This window comes from Schistocerca serialis, chromosome 4, assembly GCF_023864345.2.
Source record: "Schistocerca serialis cubense isolate TAMUIC-IGC-003099 chromosome 4, iqSchSeri2.2, whole genome shotgun sequence".
Classification (NCBI taxonomy): Eukaryota; Metazoa; Arthropoda; class Insecta; order Orthoptera; family Acrididae; genus Schistocerca; species Schistocerca serialis.
In genome coordinates this window covers 111,004,547-111,022,140 of record NC_064641.1, presented here as the reverse complement: position 1 = coordinate 111,022,140, position 17,594 = coordinate 111,004,547, and the positions used below count along the sequence as shown (strand labels likewise).

At 42.1% G+C, this 17,594-nt stretch overlaps 1 protein-coding gene across 1 annotated transcript in view; it reads right to left on the bottom strand.

Moving 5' to 3' along the window:
- Positions 1-17,594, bottom strand: part of LOC126474296 (amine oxidase [flavin-containing] A) — a 263,151-nt gene that overhangs the window by 179,288 nt on the left and 66,269 nt on the right. Inside the window, exon 2 of the mRNA XM_050101761.1 lies at positions 5,520-5,785. Coding sequence (XP_049957718.1) covers positions 5,520-5,785 — 266 coding nt within the window. The remainder of the gene's footprint in view (positions 1-5,519; positions 5,786-17,594) is intronic.

Below are 17,594 nucleotides of genomic sequence, written 5' to 3'. Positions count from 1 at the left end.
GGCGGCATCTGTAAACGGGCATGTAGTGGATTAAAAGTTCCATCATTCGCCCAACCTTGACAACATCCTAGTCCATCCCTGTACCACTCCCAATCCTAACTCCTTGCCACAAGGAACAAATCCCTGTGGAAGACCAAGGTGCAAGACCTGCCCAACCCACCCACCCAGCACTTCCTATTCCAGTCCTGTCATGGGTTTATCCTACCCCATCAGGGGCCAGGTGACCTGTGAAGGCAGCTATGCCATTTACCAGTTCTCCTGCAATCATTGCACAGCTTTATGTATTGGTACGACTACTGACCAGCTGTCCACTAGAAAGAATGGCCACCATCAAACTGTGGCCAAGAGCAAAGTAGACAATCCAATGTGTTTCTCTTTTGTTGATGAGGGCTGTGGCTGAAAGTTTTGTGTATGAGTCTTTTAATTGTGCCTGTCTGGAACTTAATGTATCATCTTTATGGTAACTAGCAATCTATATTTTCCTACATTGTTGATATTCCTACCCAGAGTTTCCATTTTTGGATTTTGCTGAACAGCTTTTCTTCCATCCCACAACCCTGTGATGTTTCCCTTTCTTACGTTCTCTACAGCATTACTCTTCTCACTGTTCATCCTTTCTCTTCTTTCCTGTGTTTATGCATGGCTTTCCAAACCACATATACTTCGAAGCCACACTGTATCAATGATTGGCTGATCACAACCCAGCCTTCATGACCACGAGGATTTTGAAGCAGCATCTGATGCCCCAGATTCTTTTCTCTGATAGTAGTGATTACATTTATTCCTAGTGATCCCACTTTATGACTCACATGTACTTTAGCATTTTATTTTCCACACCTACCCATATCACATGAACTTGTGATCCTCAACCTAAGCCATAAGCCCTTCACCTCTCTACTCTTGTCGCAGTGCATGCGCACAAGCATGTACGCACGCAAACAAACACACACACACACACACACACACACACACACACACACACACACACACACACACACCTCATCATTCCTTTTCTCCCAAGTTTCTGTATGTTTATAAAAGATATGTGTGTATTTTCGTGCAGATTCACATATTTCTACATTTTTGTGCATATTTTTGCAGATCTTTGCATGTTTTTTGCTTATGTTTACATATTTTTTATGCGTGTTTTCTCTTATTCATCTACTCTCACAACTGTCAACACCTATTTCCCCTGTTTCCAGGTGATTTCTATTTCCTTTAGGCCATTCATGCCACAATGGACCCGTGATCCATCTTTCTGTACTAGTTCAAACATGTGTTCTTTTTCCTGGCTAAAGCCCAGTCCCAAACTATTTCTCAAATGCTGCCTAAGGCATGGAAACCACCTACATGGCTTAACCATAAAAATTCCTTTCTGTGGCTCAACCCCTCCTTTCACAACAAGATCCAGCTTTTCAGATTCTGCCAATCCCTGGCCCTCACAAATCTGGTACTGGAAAGCACATCTCCATGACACAGGCATCCCAGAACCACCTCGGCTCCCTTCACAAGATACTACTACTGTGCAATACCTGTTTCATACATCACATCTCTGAAACTGAATCCTTTGGCCTCCAGGAACCTGGAAGAGCATTCCAGACACCACCTCCACGTTATGCATCCTGCTATTAACAGCCTACTGCCACCTCAGGGCACCACTATCCAACTCCTATCCCACTCACAGTCTTCCTCTTTGTCCATCATTCATAGAACCTAAAACCTGTCTACATGGCCTTTTCAACTTGCCATATTCCTCAAAACTCCCTACCAACACTCGACCAAATCCAGAGCCAAGATGTTCCTGTAACACTGTTGATAACTTTTCCACCAAATCCCTCAGCTCCACAGAAATTTTAGTTGTATCCAAAGACCTCATCTCCAGCCCTACACCTAAATTTAACCATGCTACACTTGTCAAATACCTACTCTCCTTCTCCCAATGCCTGCAGAGGAGGCACTTCTTTGCTGTCAATTCCTCCAACCAAAACCAACTGAATTCCACCACTGAACCCTGCTTCTCCCTGTTGATACCACCATCCAACCATGATCCCCCCCTCCCACCTAACCACCTCACCTGCTAGTCACCTTCCAGGAATTCCTTACCTCCAGCTTAGCCCTACCATCCTTCCCCAGGTCCCACCCTAAAAAAAAAAAAAAAACCTTTCCACAGAAGAAAGAATAGCCATACACAACCTCAAAACAAATCCTGACCTAATCATCAAACCTGCAGACAAACATTCCACCACTGCTGTTATAAATTACACTGACTTCTCGGCAAAAGGCCTTTGCCAATTATCCAACTCCTCCACATATAAGTTCTGCCACAGTGATCCCATCAAAGAAGTCCAACACAACCTCCACACTCTGCTTAAAGCCGTAGACTCTTCCCTGAATCACTCCCCTGAACCCTTTCCCTTCCTCACCCCTATGACATGCCACTCATCCACCTTCTACATGCTCCCCAAAATCTACAAACCCAACAATCCTTGGTGCCCCATTGTGGCTGATTATTGTGCCCCCACTAAAAGAATTCTGGCCCTCATTGACCAACACCTCTAACCAACTGCCTGTAGTCTAGCCTCCCATGTCAAAGATACCAACCACTTCCTTCACTGACTCTCCACCATACCCACACACTTATCTCCTGAATCCCTACTCATCACTGTTGATGTCACATTCCTATACACCAACTTCCCTCGTTCCCATTGTCTTACTGCTACTGAACACCCCTTTCCCAGTGTCCTTCAGACTGCAAACCCACTGCTTCATTCCTCATACATCTTACTAACTTTATCCTAACCCAAAGCTGCTTCTCTTTTGAAGGGAAGATAGACAAACAAAGCCATGGCACAGTCATAGGCACCCATATTGTACCCTCCTATGCTAGCCTCTTTAAGGAGCCATCTAGAGCGGACATTCTTATCCTCCCAAAATGCCAAACCCCTAGTCTGGTCAGGTTCATTTATGATATCTTCATGATATTGACTCATCCCTTTCACACAAAAAATCCTTCCCATACAGCCTGGCCACTTGTGTATGGCTTATCTGCAGTGACAAGCATTCCCTTGCCCAGTAGCTGAGAGTCTCACCAAGGCTTTCACAGAAAGGCACTATCCCTCAGACCTATCCTGTAAACAGATCTTCTATGCCATTTCCCCTCACACCCCCAATCATTCCACCATCCCCAAGAATGGCCACAAAGGAATGTCCCCCTTTTGTTGCTCATTACCATCCCAAACTGGAACAACTGAAATGCATCCTTTGCCAAGGCTTTGATTACCTATCATCATGCCCTAAAATGAGGGACAGCCTACCCAAGATCCTTCCCAATTCTAATAAAGTGGCATTCCATCAACCACCCAACCTCCATAACATCCTAGTCCATCCATATCCCACTCCCAATCCCAGACCCCTTGCCACAAGGATCATATCCCTGTGGAAGACCCAAGTGCAATGCAGCACCTGCCCAGTTCACTACCCAGCACTTCCTATTCCAGTCCTGTCACAGGTTTATTCAACCCCATCTGAGGCCAGGCCACATGTGTAAGCATCCATGTCATAAACCAGCTCTGCTGCAATCATTGCATAGCTTTTTATATTGGTATGACCATCAACCAGCTGTCCACCAGGATGAATGGCCACCACCAAACTGTGGCCAAGAGCAAAATGCAGTTGAACATAACATGCCTGATTGCAATGGCTGCTTCACTACCCAAGCCATCTGGATCCTTCCTTCTACTACCTACTTTTCTGAACTGTGCAGATGGGAGTTATCCATGTAACACATTCTCTGCTTCCATAATTATCCCAGTCTCAACTTACAGCAACATACTGTCCTCAGACCTTCCACCCAACTCCCTTCCCCTCTGTCCCATTATCTCCTCCCCATTCTTGACCCCCACCCTATACCAAAGTACCTGCCCATCTTTCCCTGCTCCTCTATTTTTTCACTCCTTTTCTTCTCTACCTCCCTGCCCCACAAGCCCCTGACACAGCACCTGTTAGCATTCTAGCCCTGCACACTCTGCCAGGTAGCTTTCCTCTCTCCCCCAACCATACGCTACTAACCCTTCTGCTTAGCTGCCCCCTCCACACTACTGCTTCGACCCCACTGCCAGAGTTGGTGGTCATATGTGCATGAGGTGTGCTTCCTTCCCTGTGACCACAAGCTTTGTGCAAGTATCTTTTAATTGTGTCTGTCTGCAACTTAATGTGTCACCTTAACAGTCAGTATCAATCTATTTTTTGCATTTAATGTTAACACCTGTGATTAGATGGATTTCCTTCCATCTTCAGTTTCAGACCACTCTCTCAATTCTGATGGTGTGGCTAATCCAGTAGAACCAATGGATTTAGATAGATGTGTGACACCTCCAAACACCTTGGATGATGATATGCAAAACGTTCAGACAGTCAGCTGCATTTTATACACTGATAACACTAGCACCAGCAAATCATATCTCACCAAAGGAGTTTCACGGTTTCCCAAAAGTTCCTACTAGAAAAACAACTGGGTACTCAAAAGAAAGAAGCATCATATTCACTTCAACACCTGAGATGGTAGCTATTGAAGAAAATGCATTTAAGGAGAAGGGTAAAGTTAAAAGGAAAAGAGAAGAGAAGTGTCAAGAGAGTCCACAAGCAGAAAATTAAGCAATGTGAAAGTAAAATGGCTTCAAGTGAAAGATGAGGTGGCAGACGATGAATCAGAGATGAGTTCATCATTAGAGCTTTTTAATTTGAACTGGGATGTCATGATTGGTGAATATTTATTGGTAAACTTTCTTGTAGCTAATGTGTTTGAATATGAGATCTCATATGTTGAAGAAAAGCAAAAGCAGGTTTAGTATTCCCAGAAGCAGAAGACATACTTTTATACGATAACGCTGGAAGCTGAAGAAGTGAATTAATTTTGTGTATCACATAAGGGTATTGCAATGATTCTGCCTTCAAATGATTCTGTCTTCAGCAATGCCTATGACTGCCAAGAGACTACAAAATTATATTCTATGTCCATCCAATTTTGGTAGTCTTGATGTTCACTGAGCAAAACTTACCTCGAGGTTTGTAATTGTACTTATCATATATATTAATGTTTTATGTGTGATCTCAGCTATTCATGTATAAATAATGTAAAAATCATAACTGTTTCGCTATGTACTATGCACAGTAGGCAGTTAAACATTCACAGTGTCTTGTTAAAATTGTACCTTCATTTTCTAATTAGCTGCCAAGTTATTTTTGTTTTATTCCAAAACATTGGCAACAAATTGTTCATTTAAATAAATACAAACATTTTGTTCTGTAAGAAATAACTAAAACTGTAATATTTGTTTCACTGTGTGCTATCATCCCCTACAACTTTACAGCTCATATTTTTTATTTTGCTTCTGTCACTGTTAAAAATGTCAAAAACAATATAAAATTCCACAAAACACAGAGTCTGGTTGTAGATTTTGCACACTACAAAAGGAGGGCAACACAGGCTCAACAATAAAGAAAAAACTACCTTACCTTACCTTACGTACAAAGCTGTTCAGTTGAAAACGACAGTACCATGAACAGGCCGGGATAAAACAATTGTCTTCTGTTTTCAAATGTGCTCCAAATTCAAAAACTTTTTTTCCGTCTCTGTATTGTGGGAAGCTAGTTATTTCTAACTCATCCAGTAACAGCATTATATCATCCTGTCCAGAGTCGACCCATTGGCCACCAACATCAAATGGTTCTTTGCCTCCACCAGCAACTTTTAGTAGCACTGTCTGCGTCCGTCCCCCGAAATCATCTGAAGATGGAACATTGTTTTCTTACTTGCTTAAACATGGGGTTAATAACTTGTCAGATATGTTATCAACGCAGCTGAAATCTGTAATATTGTTATATACTCATATTCTTCATAAGCTATAGCTATTATCTCAGTATCTGCCATTTACACAGAAGCTGCAAAGGAGCATAGCAACCCAACAGGCCTCTCTGTTATTTATTTACTCAATGGTCCAGTAAATATTTGACCAGTCTTTAAGTGCTACAAACATGTCAGAAACTAAAACACAATTATTTTTCAACTACAAATAATATTATGTAACATTGGGCTATTGTGGAAATTTTACAAATATAGCATCAAAAGGAGGAATCATTTTGTTTTTCTAGATGCCCAAATATGTGGCCTTTTGCTGGTGATTTGAATTCATCCTTACCTGTTATTATTTTTATGTGCCTTGTTAATGCATTATACAGTTTGCTATTAGGAAGGAGTATGCCTTTTTGGAATAGTGACATATTTGTCTGCTCTATCTATATATAATTTGGATGTCTTATATATTAGCTATCAACAGATTAATTATGGTAGAATCAAATGTCACTAATGTTCAATTTTTCTTTTATAATAATTAAGTTTTCTAATATGTACAAAGTCTGCCTATATAGCCAAGCCCCCAGTCTGTCTGATTCTCATGCAGAGGATATGGGTACAACTCCTGGTACTGCCAGGGATTTCTCCATGGTGGAAGGACTGCTATGGGGTGCACCCAGCCCTGTGATGCCAATAGAGGAGCTGCTTGAATAAGAAGTAGTGGCTCCAAGGTCTGTACAGTTGAAAACAGCAAGGAGATTGGTGTGCTAAACCCATGCCCTTCCATACTGCATCCGCCCTTCCATACTGCATCCATATGATGACACTTATTTAAAGTATATAGTCCTGAGATTATTGTATGAGATGCAGTTCTGTAGTGTTCTTATCATCAAACATGTCTTGTTCAACTTTTTGTTTATATAATTTGTGTATCACATTTCATTTTCTGTTACATACATGCCTAGAAATTTTGTACATTCTGTTTTGATGATTGTTCATTCATTTAGTTCAATATGGGAATTAGCTAGTGTCCTATTCTGTAACATAATATGCCCATTGTAACAGCATTTTCCAAATTTACAGATAAATTTTGGATAAAATAATTTTGGGTATTGGGTCATGTCATTGTAAATACTAAAACAACTAAATTTCCAATATTTCAGTTGACTTGCAATGGTCCTCTTCGGGGAAGTTCAATGCAGTATGCTAGTGAATGTCTTTCTTTATATAACATCATTTTCAGTTATCTGGTGGTTACCAATGCCAGATATCTGAGATGTCAATGGAAAATTTGAAGAGGTTTTTATGGAGGGGTGGCTATTTCCTGTGCTATACTGGTGGCTGATTGGAGGGGTGTACTGGCTATCTGTCACCTGTGCCACTCTAGTAAGTGATTGGTAGGCAAACTCTTTCTCCCAGGCTGCAATCGCTGGCAGCCAGGCTGTAGGTAACTTGTAGTCATCCTCCCTGTTAGTGTTGTTAGGGCATTTCAATGGCCTTTTTTATTTACCATTGTTGCATCCACAGCTGCTGAGGTTCTTGACAACTGGTCATGTTCCTGGTGGCGTTCTGCTACAGCTGACTTGTTGTTCTGTCCCTGTTATACATAACATGCTAATAGGTCTTCCGGTTTCACCACCATGGACTTCACCACATTCACACTGAATTTTGTAGTCAACTTCAGTGTGCAGAGCAGTCATGGGATCCTTATTGGGTCTCAACTAATCTCGGATCTTTCAGTGATCTCAAATATAGATCTGGTATATGAGTGATGCAGGACCTTGCCTGCACAGTCACTGACAGCAATCACATGAGGTATACAAGCAAGAGGAAGAGTATCTTCTGTACATTTGTCTTCGCTGTACCTCGTAGCTCATTGTATGTCTCTGTTGCTGTATCTATTTGCATTAAATGTTGTCTTGAACTCATTCAATACATGCAGGAAGACATTCACCAGTACACAGCAGTGAATGATCCTGAAGAGGACTGTAGCAAGTTTGTCAAAATGTCGTGACTAAGTTGTTTAGTAGTTTACAATGACGCGACACAAAACCCAAAATTATTTGATCGAAAATGATGTTGGCCATGGAAACCTATGAACTTGCAGGTAAGTCTTTTGCCTCAAGATAATCTACTATATTCTCTCTGATGGGTTTAATGTTTTCTTCCAATATTTCTTTCCTATTGCCTGTTATTAAAATGCCAGTGTCAACTGTAAATTTCATCATTTCTGTTGTTTATTAAAAGACAATAAATATGTGGCTGTGAGACCAGATATGAAAAAACTTATTGACCTGCCTGTTATGTTCATGTCACTTACATACAGTGAAAATATGACTGGTCCTGAAATGGATCTTTGGGGCATACAGTGTCTGATTACTAGTAGATCTGATTGATGGATGTTAACTATGTTATTTTCTTCATGTGCGATCCTTATGAAATGTTTTCTTTCATGAATCTAGGAGATAAAATCAGTCATCTCCTGCTCCCCCATACCTGATTTTTTCATCTTCCTAAGTAACTTACTATGGTTGATGGTGTCAAAAGCCTTTGATAAGTCTTGAATCATGCTGCAAACATGATTCAGCCTGTCTATTCTCTGCAATGCTTTACTCAGAAAAGGAAATAGCTGTTTCAGTTCAGTGTCTCCTTCGAAATCTTTGTTTGGACTCTGCTAATATGTTGTATTTATTTAAGAGGTCTGACAGTAAAATATTTTTGAAAGGGCTTACAGTAAGCAAATAGGTCTGCATTTTTATGAAGAGTTTTCACTTTTGGAATTTTTAACAGTCTGGCTAGATATCTGTAGGGGACAAATGTGTGGCTCTGTACATTTTTTGTAACCAAATCTAATGTACTAATCATTCCTGCAGCATGTTTAGTTTTTAGTAGGTTAATTTCTTGCTAGACTATTTGTACATCTGTTGGCATAGAAATATTATTTTATGTACTTGTTCCATTTTTGACCTCAGATTTGTGTAATTTTCATGTGATGTTTTGCTCAACAGGCTTTTCAGCTACATTTGCTAAAACCGTTAACCACATTAGTTGCACATTACTGGGTTGCTGGTAATTTGGGAATTTTCATTCAACTGAATACTATTACCATTCTTTTTATTATTTCTCATTTCTTTTTTATAATATTCTGAACAGCTTTCACTTTATTAAGTGTATTTCTTATGAATCTGTTATTTCCCAGCAATTTGATGCTTTTTCATTACTTTTATGAGTACCAATTTATATATTTTTTAAATATCTAGCAAATTGAGGTGCTGTATTAACCATTTTAGAACTGATGTAGAGGAATCATTTCTGAGAAAATAATTTTCTTACACCAGGAGCGACAAGGTAGTGGATTTTTCCTTTTCATAATTGACCCACAGTTTTCCATGGCTACTGTAGAGCAACTATTGCAAGGTCTCATTGAACAGCAAACACTTCTAACATTGGCAATTCGCGATTTTGTCGTGGCATCAAATGCGGGGTGTTTCTCGTCGTTGTCTATACCTCCTTTTCCTCCTTATGAAGAGACGGTGGAAGATTGGTCTGATCACAAAAAACGTCTTCGACAGCACTTCTTGGCATTTCATGTCACGGACGAACAAACATGTAAGTCTCTGTTCCTTTCATGGATTTCACCTCAAATGTATCAGTTGTTGTCACAGTTGGCTCCTTTTAAAGATCCTGTGTCTTTGTTCTTTGCTGAAATGTGCTCCCTTGTGTCTGCCTATTTTCAAAAGCAAATGCATGTGGTAGCCTCTTGTGTTGCCTTCTATCGTTGTTAAAAACAACCGCATCAATCCTATCATGCTTGGGCTGCTGAACTTCACGGCCTCAGTCGAAAGTGTCAGTCTGTTACTGACGTTCACAAAGAATCCTATGCCGATTCCATGGTACGGGATGCTATTATCAGGTCGGTGCCCGACAAAGAAGTTAGGCAACGTGCCCTTCAGTTGGCAAATCCGACTCTAGATGAAGTCCCATCCATCATGCAGTCTTTTGAAATTTCTCGCGCTGCTGGGGTGCAAATAGAGGGATGGGGTGATGTTGGGGAAATACAACCTCTGTGCGCTGTTGACGATGCATGCGGCGTCCTCCCGCAGGCCGACGTGGCCGCAATACGCTCCCACGCGCAGCCTCGGCCTAATCATAAACAAACCTCTAAGAAACTGCAACAAAACCCCTGGCAACTTCTTTCATGTCCGCGGTGTTTTACGAAACATTCACGGGAGGATTTTCCCCAACGTTGGGCCATGTGTCACAATTGCAAAAAGAAGGGTCATGTGTCTTCCGTTTGCAAATTCGACCACATCCATGATGTTCATGAACATGATGCTGATTCTGCTTCTGTGTTGTCTGTCAATTGCACTTCTTCCCTTTCAGGGAAGTTCTTCCTCACTGTCCAAATCATAGGTCGGGATGTTAGCATGCAGGTGGATACTGGTTCTGCTGCCACTATCATTAATTCTCAGACGTATCTTCAGTTGGGTTCTCCACTCCCATCACCTGTCTCTCAGCAATTACGGACGTACAATAAACAGAAGATTTCTCTCTTGGGACAATTTAATGCTGAGGTATCTTACAAATCCGTCGTTCGCACTGTTCCCATATTTGTGAAGCTTATCACCAACCGATCCAAATTTCATCTTGTTACTGACCACAAACCACTTGTTTCCTTGTCTCATCCATCAATGTCGCTTCCTGACAATGCTGCATACCACCTCCAGTGTTGGGCTCATTACTTGTCTAGTTTCAATTATGAGATTCATTTCCGGCTGATGGCTCAACATGTGAATGCTGATGCACTGTCTTGCCTTCCCATGGGTCCTGATCTGGCATTCGATAGGGACGAACTTTTGTGTTTCCACCTGGATGTTGCCGAGCAGCGGGTTGTGGACGGGTTCCCCATCACCGGGGACCAGCTGGCGGCTGCTACAGGTTCTGACCCTACCCTCTCCCAGGTTTTACGCTGTATTCAGAAGGGTTGGCCAGATCATCCGTCCACTAAGACTTCTGATCCATTGCAGAACTACTACGCTTACGCTACCGCCTCACGGCTAGGGATAGTGTTATCCTCCTTTCCACCGATAATGCTTCGCCGCGTGTTGTGATTCCTGGGTCTTTGTGTGCTTCGGTCTTGTGCCTCCTTCACCAAGGGCACTGGGGTGTCTCTCACACAAAATCTCTGGCGCACCGTCATGTGTACTGGCCTGGCATCGACTCTGAAATTGCACACATGGTCGCTGCCTGCGGCCGTTGTGAATCACAGGCTGCCACCCCGAAGTCATCTTTGTCACCATGGCCTTCGCCTGAGAAGCCCTGGAAGTGCATTCATGCTGACTTCGCAGGACCTTTTTCAGGTTCTTATTGGCTACTCGTAATTGACGCCTACTCTAACTTTCCTTCCATTGTCCGTTGCACGTTGCCTACCACCGCGGCAACCACAAGTGCTCTCGCCCGCATTTTCTCTTTGGAAGGCCTTGCCTCTACTCTTGATACTGATAATGGTCCACAATTTGTCTCTTCCGATTTTGCGGATTTTTGTGCCCGTCATGGCATCATGCATGTCACGGCACCTCCGTTCCATCCACAATCAAATGGTGAGGCTGAACGACTGACCCGCACATTTAAGGCTCAGATGAGGAAACTCCTGACTTCTTCTGCCGCTGATAATGCGCTTCTCCAATTTCTGGCTTCTTACCGTTTCACCCCCATGGGTGACCACAGCCCGGCTGAGCTCTTACATGGCCGACAGCCCCGCATGCTACTTCATCTTCTGCGGCCTTCCACCTCACGGCTGCGGGTGCCTTCGCTTGGCCAGTTCACTGCCGGCGACCTTCTATGGGTATGAGGATATGGCAGGCGGCCAAAATGGAGTCTGGGCTGCATCTTACGGCACTGTGGCCAATGCCTGTATGAAATCCAGACAGACGTGGGTGTTGCAGTGCGTCATTCGGACCAGCTTCAGCCTCGTGTGCCGGCAACGCCTGTTCCGAATGCTGCTACACCACCTTCAGCTCTACCTGATGCTCAGGATCTTGGCATCTGTCATTACTCCCAATGCAGCCCTCTCACCGTCATCTCGGTGCCAGCACAAGAATGGACGCCACCAGGAGACGTGCCCATGCAGGAACCGGATGACAATCATCTGTCGAAGCAACTCAACTCGCCTCCTTCTCCTATAGACGCCAACACATCGCCCATGACTCCTGTTATATCAACCAGACTTGCTGCAATGAGCAGATTGGTGCACAGGGCCCCAGCAAATTTCGACCCCTACGTCTCCTGTCATCTCGACCCGTTATCATCAGGGACACTTCCGTCCGTACGGGAAGCCTCCTCCTCAAGACTTTACGGCCAGTCAAACAACACCTACGGATGTTAGCAATCTACAGGCCACCTCCATCAAGACCAGTGCAAAAAATTAAAATGGGGGAAAAGTGTTGTGACTCGCCGATCTTTCAAAGTGCCGCCGCGCAGTTACGCATGTCCTCTATATGCGGCGCTGTCTGCCAGCCATGCAGCAGCCACGCCACCTAAGCAGCCAAGCAGCCATGCCACCTAAGCAGCCAAGCAGCCAGCAGCCGCCAGACTTGGACTCAGTGCTGATTTGACTGTAATCGTGTACACATGTCTTACTTTGTCTACGTGCTCAGTGACTTACATGTATTGTGTCGTTCGAAATATATGTGTTCAACTTGACGTTATAGCAATTTGTTAATGTGAAAAATGACAAAGTGTGCTGTGGTTCAGATTCAAGATTAAACTATAGGCCCCCATCTAACTGGCTGGAAAGTTCAGTTCAAAGGTTGAAGGAAGGCAATGGCATACCACCTCCAAAAAACTGGATCATGCCAACTATAGCACTGTGATGTTCAAAGTAAGCTTCTTATTGATGAATTCATTACCTTTTTTATGAATATATTCTGCAGTCAGTAAACAATGAACAAAGTATCATTAAAGTTAAATGAAAAAAATTAATATCTCTCTATTGGGTTTACATGAAATCAGAGTGGCAAAGTGGAAACTACTATTTCTATATATATAACAAGGCAAAAACAATAACGTAACTTTTTTGTGCAGCATATGCAAAATGGTGTTACCTGACATATAACTACTGGATCCCCCCCATGACCTTGCCGTTGGTGGGGAGGCTTGCGTGCCTCAGTGATACAGATGGCTGTACCGTAGGTGCAACCACAATGGAGGGGTATCTGTTGAGAGGCCAGACAAACGTGTGGTTCCTGAAGAGGGGCAGCAGCCTTTTCAGTAGTTGCAGGGGCAACAGCCTGGATGATTGACTGATCTGGCCTTGTAACACTAACCAAAACGGCCTTGCTGTGCTGGTACTACAAACGGCTGAAAACAAGGGGAAACTACAGCCGTAATTTTTCCCGAGGGCATGCAGCTTTACTGTATGGTTAAATGATGATGGCGTCCTCTTGGGTAAAATATTCCGGAGGTAAAATAGTCCCCCATTCGGATCTCTGAGCGGGGACTACTCAAGAGGACGTCGTTATCAGGAGAAAGAAAACTGGAATTCTACGAATTGGAGCATGGAATGTCAGATCCCTTAATTGGGCAGGTAGGTTAGAAAACTTAAAAAGGGAAATGGATAGGTTAAAGTTGGATATAGTGGGAATTAGTAAAGTTCAGTGGCAGGAGGAACAAGACTTTTGGTCAGGTGAATAAAGGGTTATAAATACAAAATCAAATAGGGGTAATGCAGGAGTAGGTTTAATAATGAATGAAAAAATAGGAGTGCGGGTAAGCTACTACAAACAGCATAGTGAATGCATTATTGTGGCCAAGATAGACATGAAGCCCACACTTGCTACAGTAGTACAATTTTATATGCCAACTAGCTCTGCAGATGATGAAGAAATTGATGAAATGTATTATGAGATAAAAGAAATTATTCAGGTAGTAAAGGGAGACGAAAATTTAATAGTCATGTGTGACTGGAATTCAAGAGTAGGAAAGGGAGAGAAGGAAACATAGTAGGTCAATATGGACTGGGAGAAAGAAATGAAAGAGGAAGCCGTCTGGTAGAATTTTGCACAGAGCATAACTTAATCATAGCTAACACTTGGTTCAAGAATCATAAAAGAAGGTTGTACACATGGAAAAATCCTGGAAATACTAGAAGGTATCAGATAGATTATATAATGGTAAGACAGAGATTTAGGAACCAGATATTAAATTGTAAGACATTTCCAGGGGCAGATGTGGACTCTGACCACAATCTATTGATATGAACTGTAGATTAAAACTGAAGAAACTGCAAAAAGGTGGCAATTTAAGGAGATGGGACCTGGACAAACTGATTAAACCAGAGGTTGTACAGAGTTTCAGGGAGCACATAAGGGAACAATTAACAGGAATGGGGGAAAGAAATACAGTGGAAGAAGAATGGGTAGCTCTGAGGGATGAAGTAGTGAAGGCAGCAGATGATCAAGTAGGTAAAAAGACAAGATCTAGTAGAAATCCTTGGGTAACAGAAGAAATATTGAATTTAATTGATGAAAGGAGTAAATATAAAAATGCAGTAAATGAAGCAGGCAAAAAGGAATACAAATGTCTCAAAAATGAGATCGACAGGAAGTGCAAAATGGCTAAGCAGGGATGGCTAGAGGGCAAATGTAAGGATGTAGAGACTTATCTCACTAGGGGTAAGACAGATACTGCCTACAGGAAAATTAAAGAGACCTTTGGAGAAAAGAGAACCACTTGTATGAATATCAAGAGCTCAGATGAAAACCCAGTTCTAAAAAAAGAAGGGAAAGCAGAAAGGTGGAAGGAGTATATAGAGGGTTTATACAAGGGCAATGTACTTGAGGACAATATTATGGAAATGGAAGAGGATGTAGATGAAGATGAAATGGGAGATACGATCCTGCGTGAAGAGTCTGACAGAGCACTGAAAGAACTGAGTCGAAACAAGGCCCCAGGAGTAGACAACATGCCATTGGAACTACTGACGGCCTTGGGAGAGCCAGTCCTGACAAAACTCTACCATCTGGTGAGCAAGATGTATGAGACAGGTGAAATACCCTCAGACTTCAAGAAGAATATAATAATTCCAATCCCAAAGAAAGCAGGCATTGACAGATGTGAAAATTACCGAACTATCAGTTAAATAAGTCACAGCTGCAAAATACTAACGCGAATTCGTTACAGACGAATGGAAAAACTGGTAGAAGCCGACCTTGGCGAGGATCAGTTTGGATTCCGCAGAAATGTTGGAACACATGAGGCAATACTGACCTTACGACTTATCTTAGAAAATAGATTAAGGAAAGGCAAACTTACATTTCTAGCATTTGACAATGTTGACTGGAATACTCTCTTTCAAATTCTAAAGGTGGCAGGGGTAAAATACAGGGAGTGAACGGCTATTTACAATTTGTACAAAAACCAGATGGCAGTTATTAGAGTCGAGGGAAATGAAAGGGAAGCAGTGGTTGGGAAGGGAGTGAGACAGGGTTGAAGCCTGTCCCCGATGTTATTCAATCTGTATATTGAGCATGCAGTAAAGGAAACAAAAGAAAAATTCAGAGTACGTATTAAAGTCGATGGAGAAGAAATAAAAACGTTGAGGTTCGCCGATGACATTGTAATTCTGTCAGAGGCAGCAAAGGACTTGGAAGAGCAGTTGAACAGAATGGACAGTGTCTTGAAAGGAGGATATAAGATGAACATCAACAAAAGCAAAACGAGGATGATGGAATGTAGTCGAATTAAGTCAGGTGATGCTGAGGGAATTAGATTAGGAAATGAGACACTTAAAGTAGTAAAGGAGTTCTGCTATTTGGTGAGCAAAATAACTGATGATGGTCGAAGTAGAGAGGATATAAAATGTAGACTGGCAATGGCAAGGAAAGAGTTTCTGAAGAAGAGAAATTTGTTAACATTGAGTATAGATTTAAGCATCAGGAAGTCATTTCTGAAAGTATTTGTATGGAGTATAGCCATGTATGGAAGTGAAACAAGGACAATAAATAGTTTTGACAAGACGAGAATAGAAGCTTTCGAAATGTGGTGCTACAGAAGAATGCTGAAGATTAGATGGGTAGATCACATAACTAATGAGGAGGTATTGAATAGAATTGGGGAGAAGAGGAGTTTGTGGCACAACTTGACAAGAATAAGGGACCGGTTGGTAGGACATGTTCTGAGGCATCAAGGGATCACAAATTAAGCATTGGAGGGCAGCGTGGAGGGTAAAAAGCATAGAGGGAGACCAAGAGATGAATACACTAAGCAGATTCAGAAGGATGTAGGGTGCAGTAAGCACTGGGAGATGAAGAAGCTTGCACAGGATAGAGTAGCTTGGAGAGCTGCATCAAACGAGCCTCAGGACTGAAGACAACAACAACAACAACAACGAGACAGGGTAGGCAGCAATCTCGGTTGTTTGCTGATGATGGGCTGATGTACAGGAGGGTGTTGAAGGTGAATGACTGTAAGAGGATACAAGATGACTTAGACAAAATTTCTAGTTGGTGTGGTGAATGGCTGCTAGCTCTAAATGAAGAAAAAAGTAAGTTAATGCAGATGAATAGGAAAAACGAAACCATAATGTTCAGATAGAGCATTAGTTATGTACTGGTTGACACAGTCACATCATTTAAGAATCTGGGTGTAATGTTGCAAAGTAATATGAAATGGAATGACCATGTGAGGATTTTGGTAGAGAAGGAAAATGATTGACATTGGTTAATTAGGAGAAGTTTGGGGAAATATGGTTCATCTGCAAAGGGAACCACATATATGGCACTCGTGCAAACTATTCTTGAGTGTTGCTAAAGTGTTTGGGATCCACACCAGGTCAGGTTAAATGTAGACATCAAAACAATTCAGAGGCGGGCTGCTAAATTTGTTGCCGGTAGGTTCAAATAACACGCAAGCATTACAGAGATATTTCAGAAACTCAAATGAGAATCCATGGAGGGACGGTGATGTTCTTTTTGAGGAACACTACTGATAAAATTTAGAGAACCAGCATTTAAAGCTGACTACAGAAAGATTCTACAGCTACCAACATACATCTCACATAAACACCACAAAAATAAGAGAAATTGGGGCTCATGCAGAATTGGGGATCATGCAGAAGCATACAGACAGTCATTTTTCCCTCACTCTATTTGGGAGTGGAACAGGAAAGGAAATGACCAGTAGTGGTAGAGGGCACCCTCTTCCAAGCATTGTACAGTGACTTGTGTAGTATGTATGTAGATGCAGAACTGGTCTTTTTTTCTTTAATTAATGCAAGCACGACAGACAATAAAACCCTGTTTTACAGGGTAACAATATACTTGCAACTTGTGAAATTATCAGCCACAAAATTGTCATTTAGTAAAATTGTTATGGTATATCTCACGCTGACTGGCTGTTCTACCTTCCATACAGTTTTAACCTTATTATCAAACAATGAAAAGACAAGGTTGGAGTATCAACAGTACTATGGAAAGGATGGATTGCTACTCCTGTAAATATGACATTTTGAGTTGGAGACAGGCACAACAAAAAGGCTGCTACACATTGAGCTTTCAGCCAAATGCTTCTTTGGAAAAGAAAAGAAAACATGTACACATTCACACAAAGAAGCACACCTCATGCACACATGACCACTACCTCTGGCCAGAATACAACTGTCACAATGACCAAAAGCAGTAATCCAGAATGGGGTGGGGAAAAGGAGGGTAGCGGGGGTAGTAAGGTATGGATTGGGGGGGGGGGG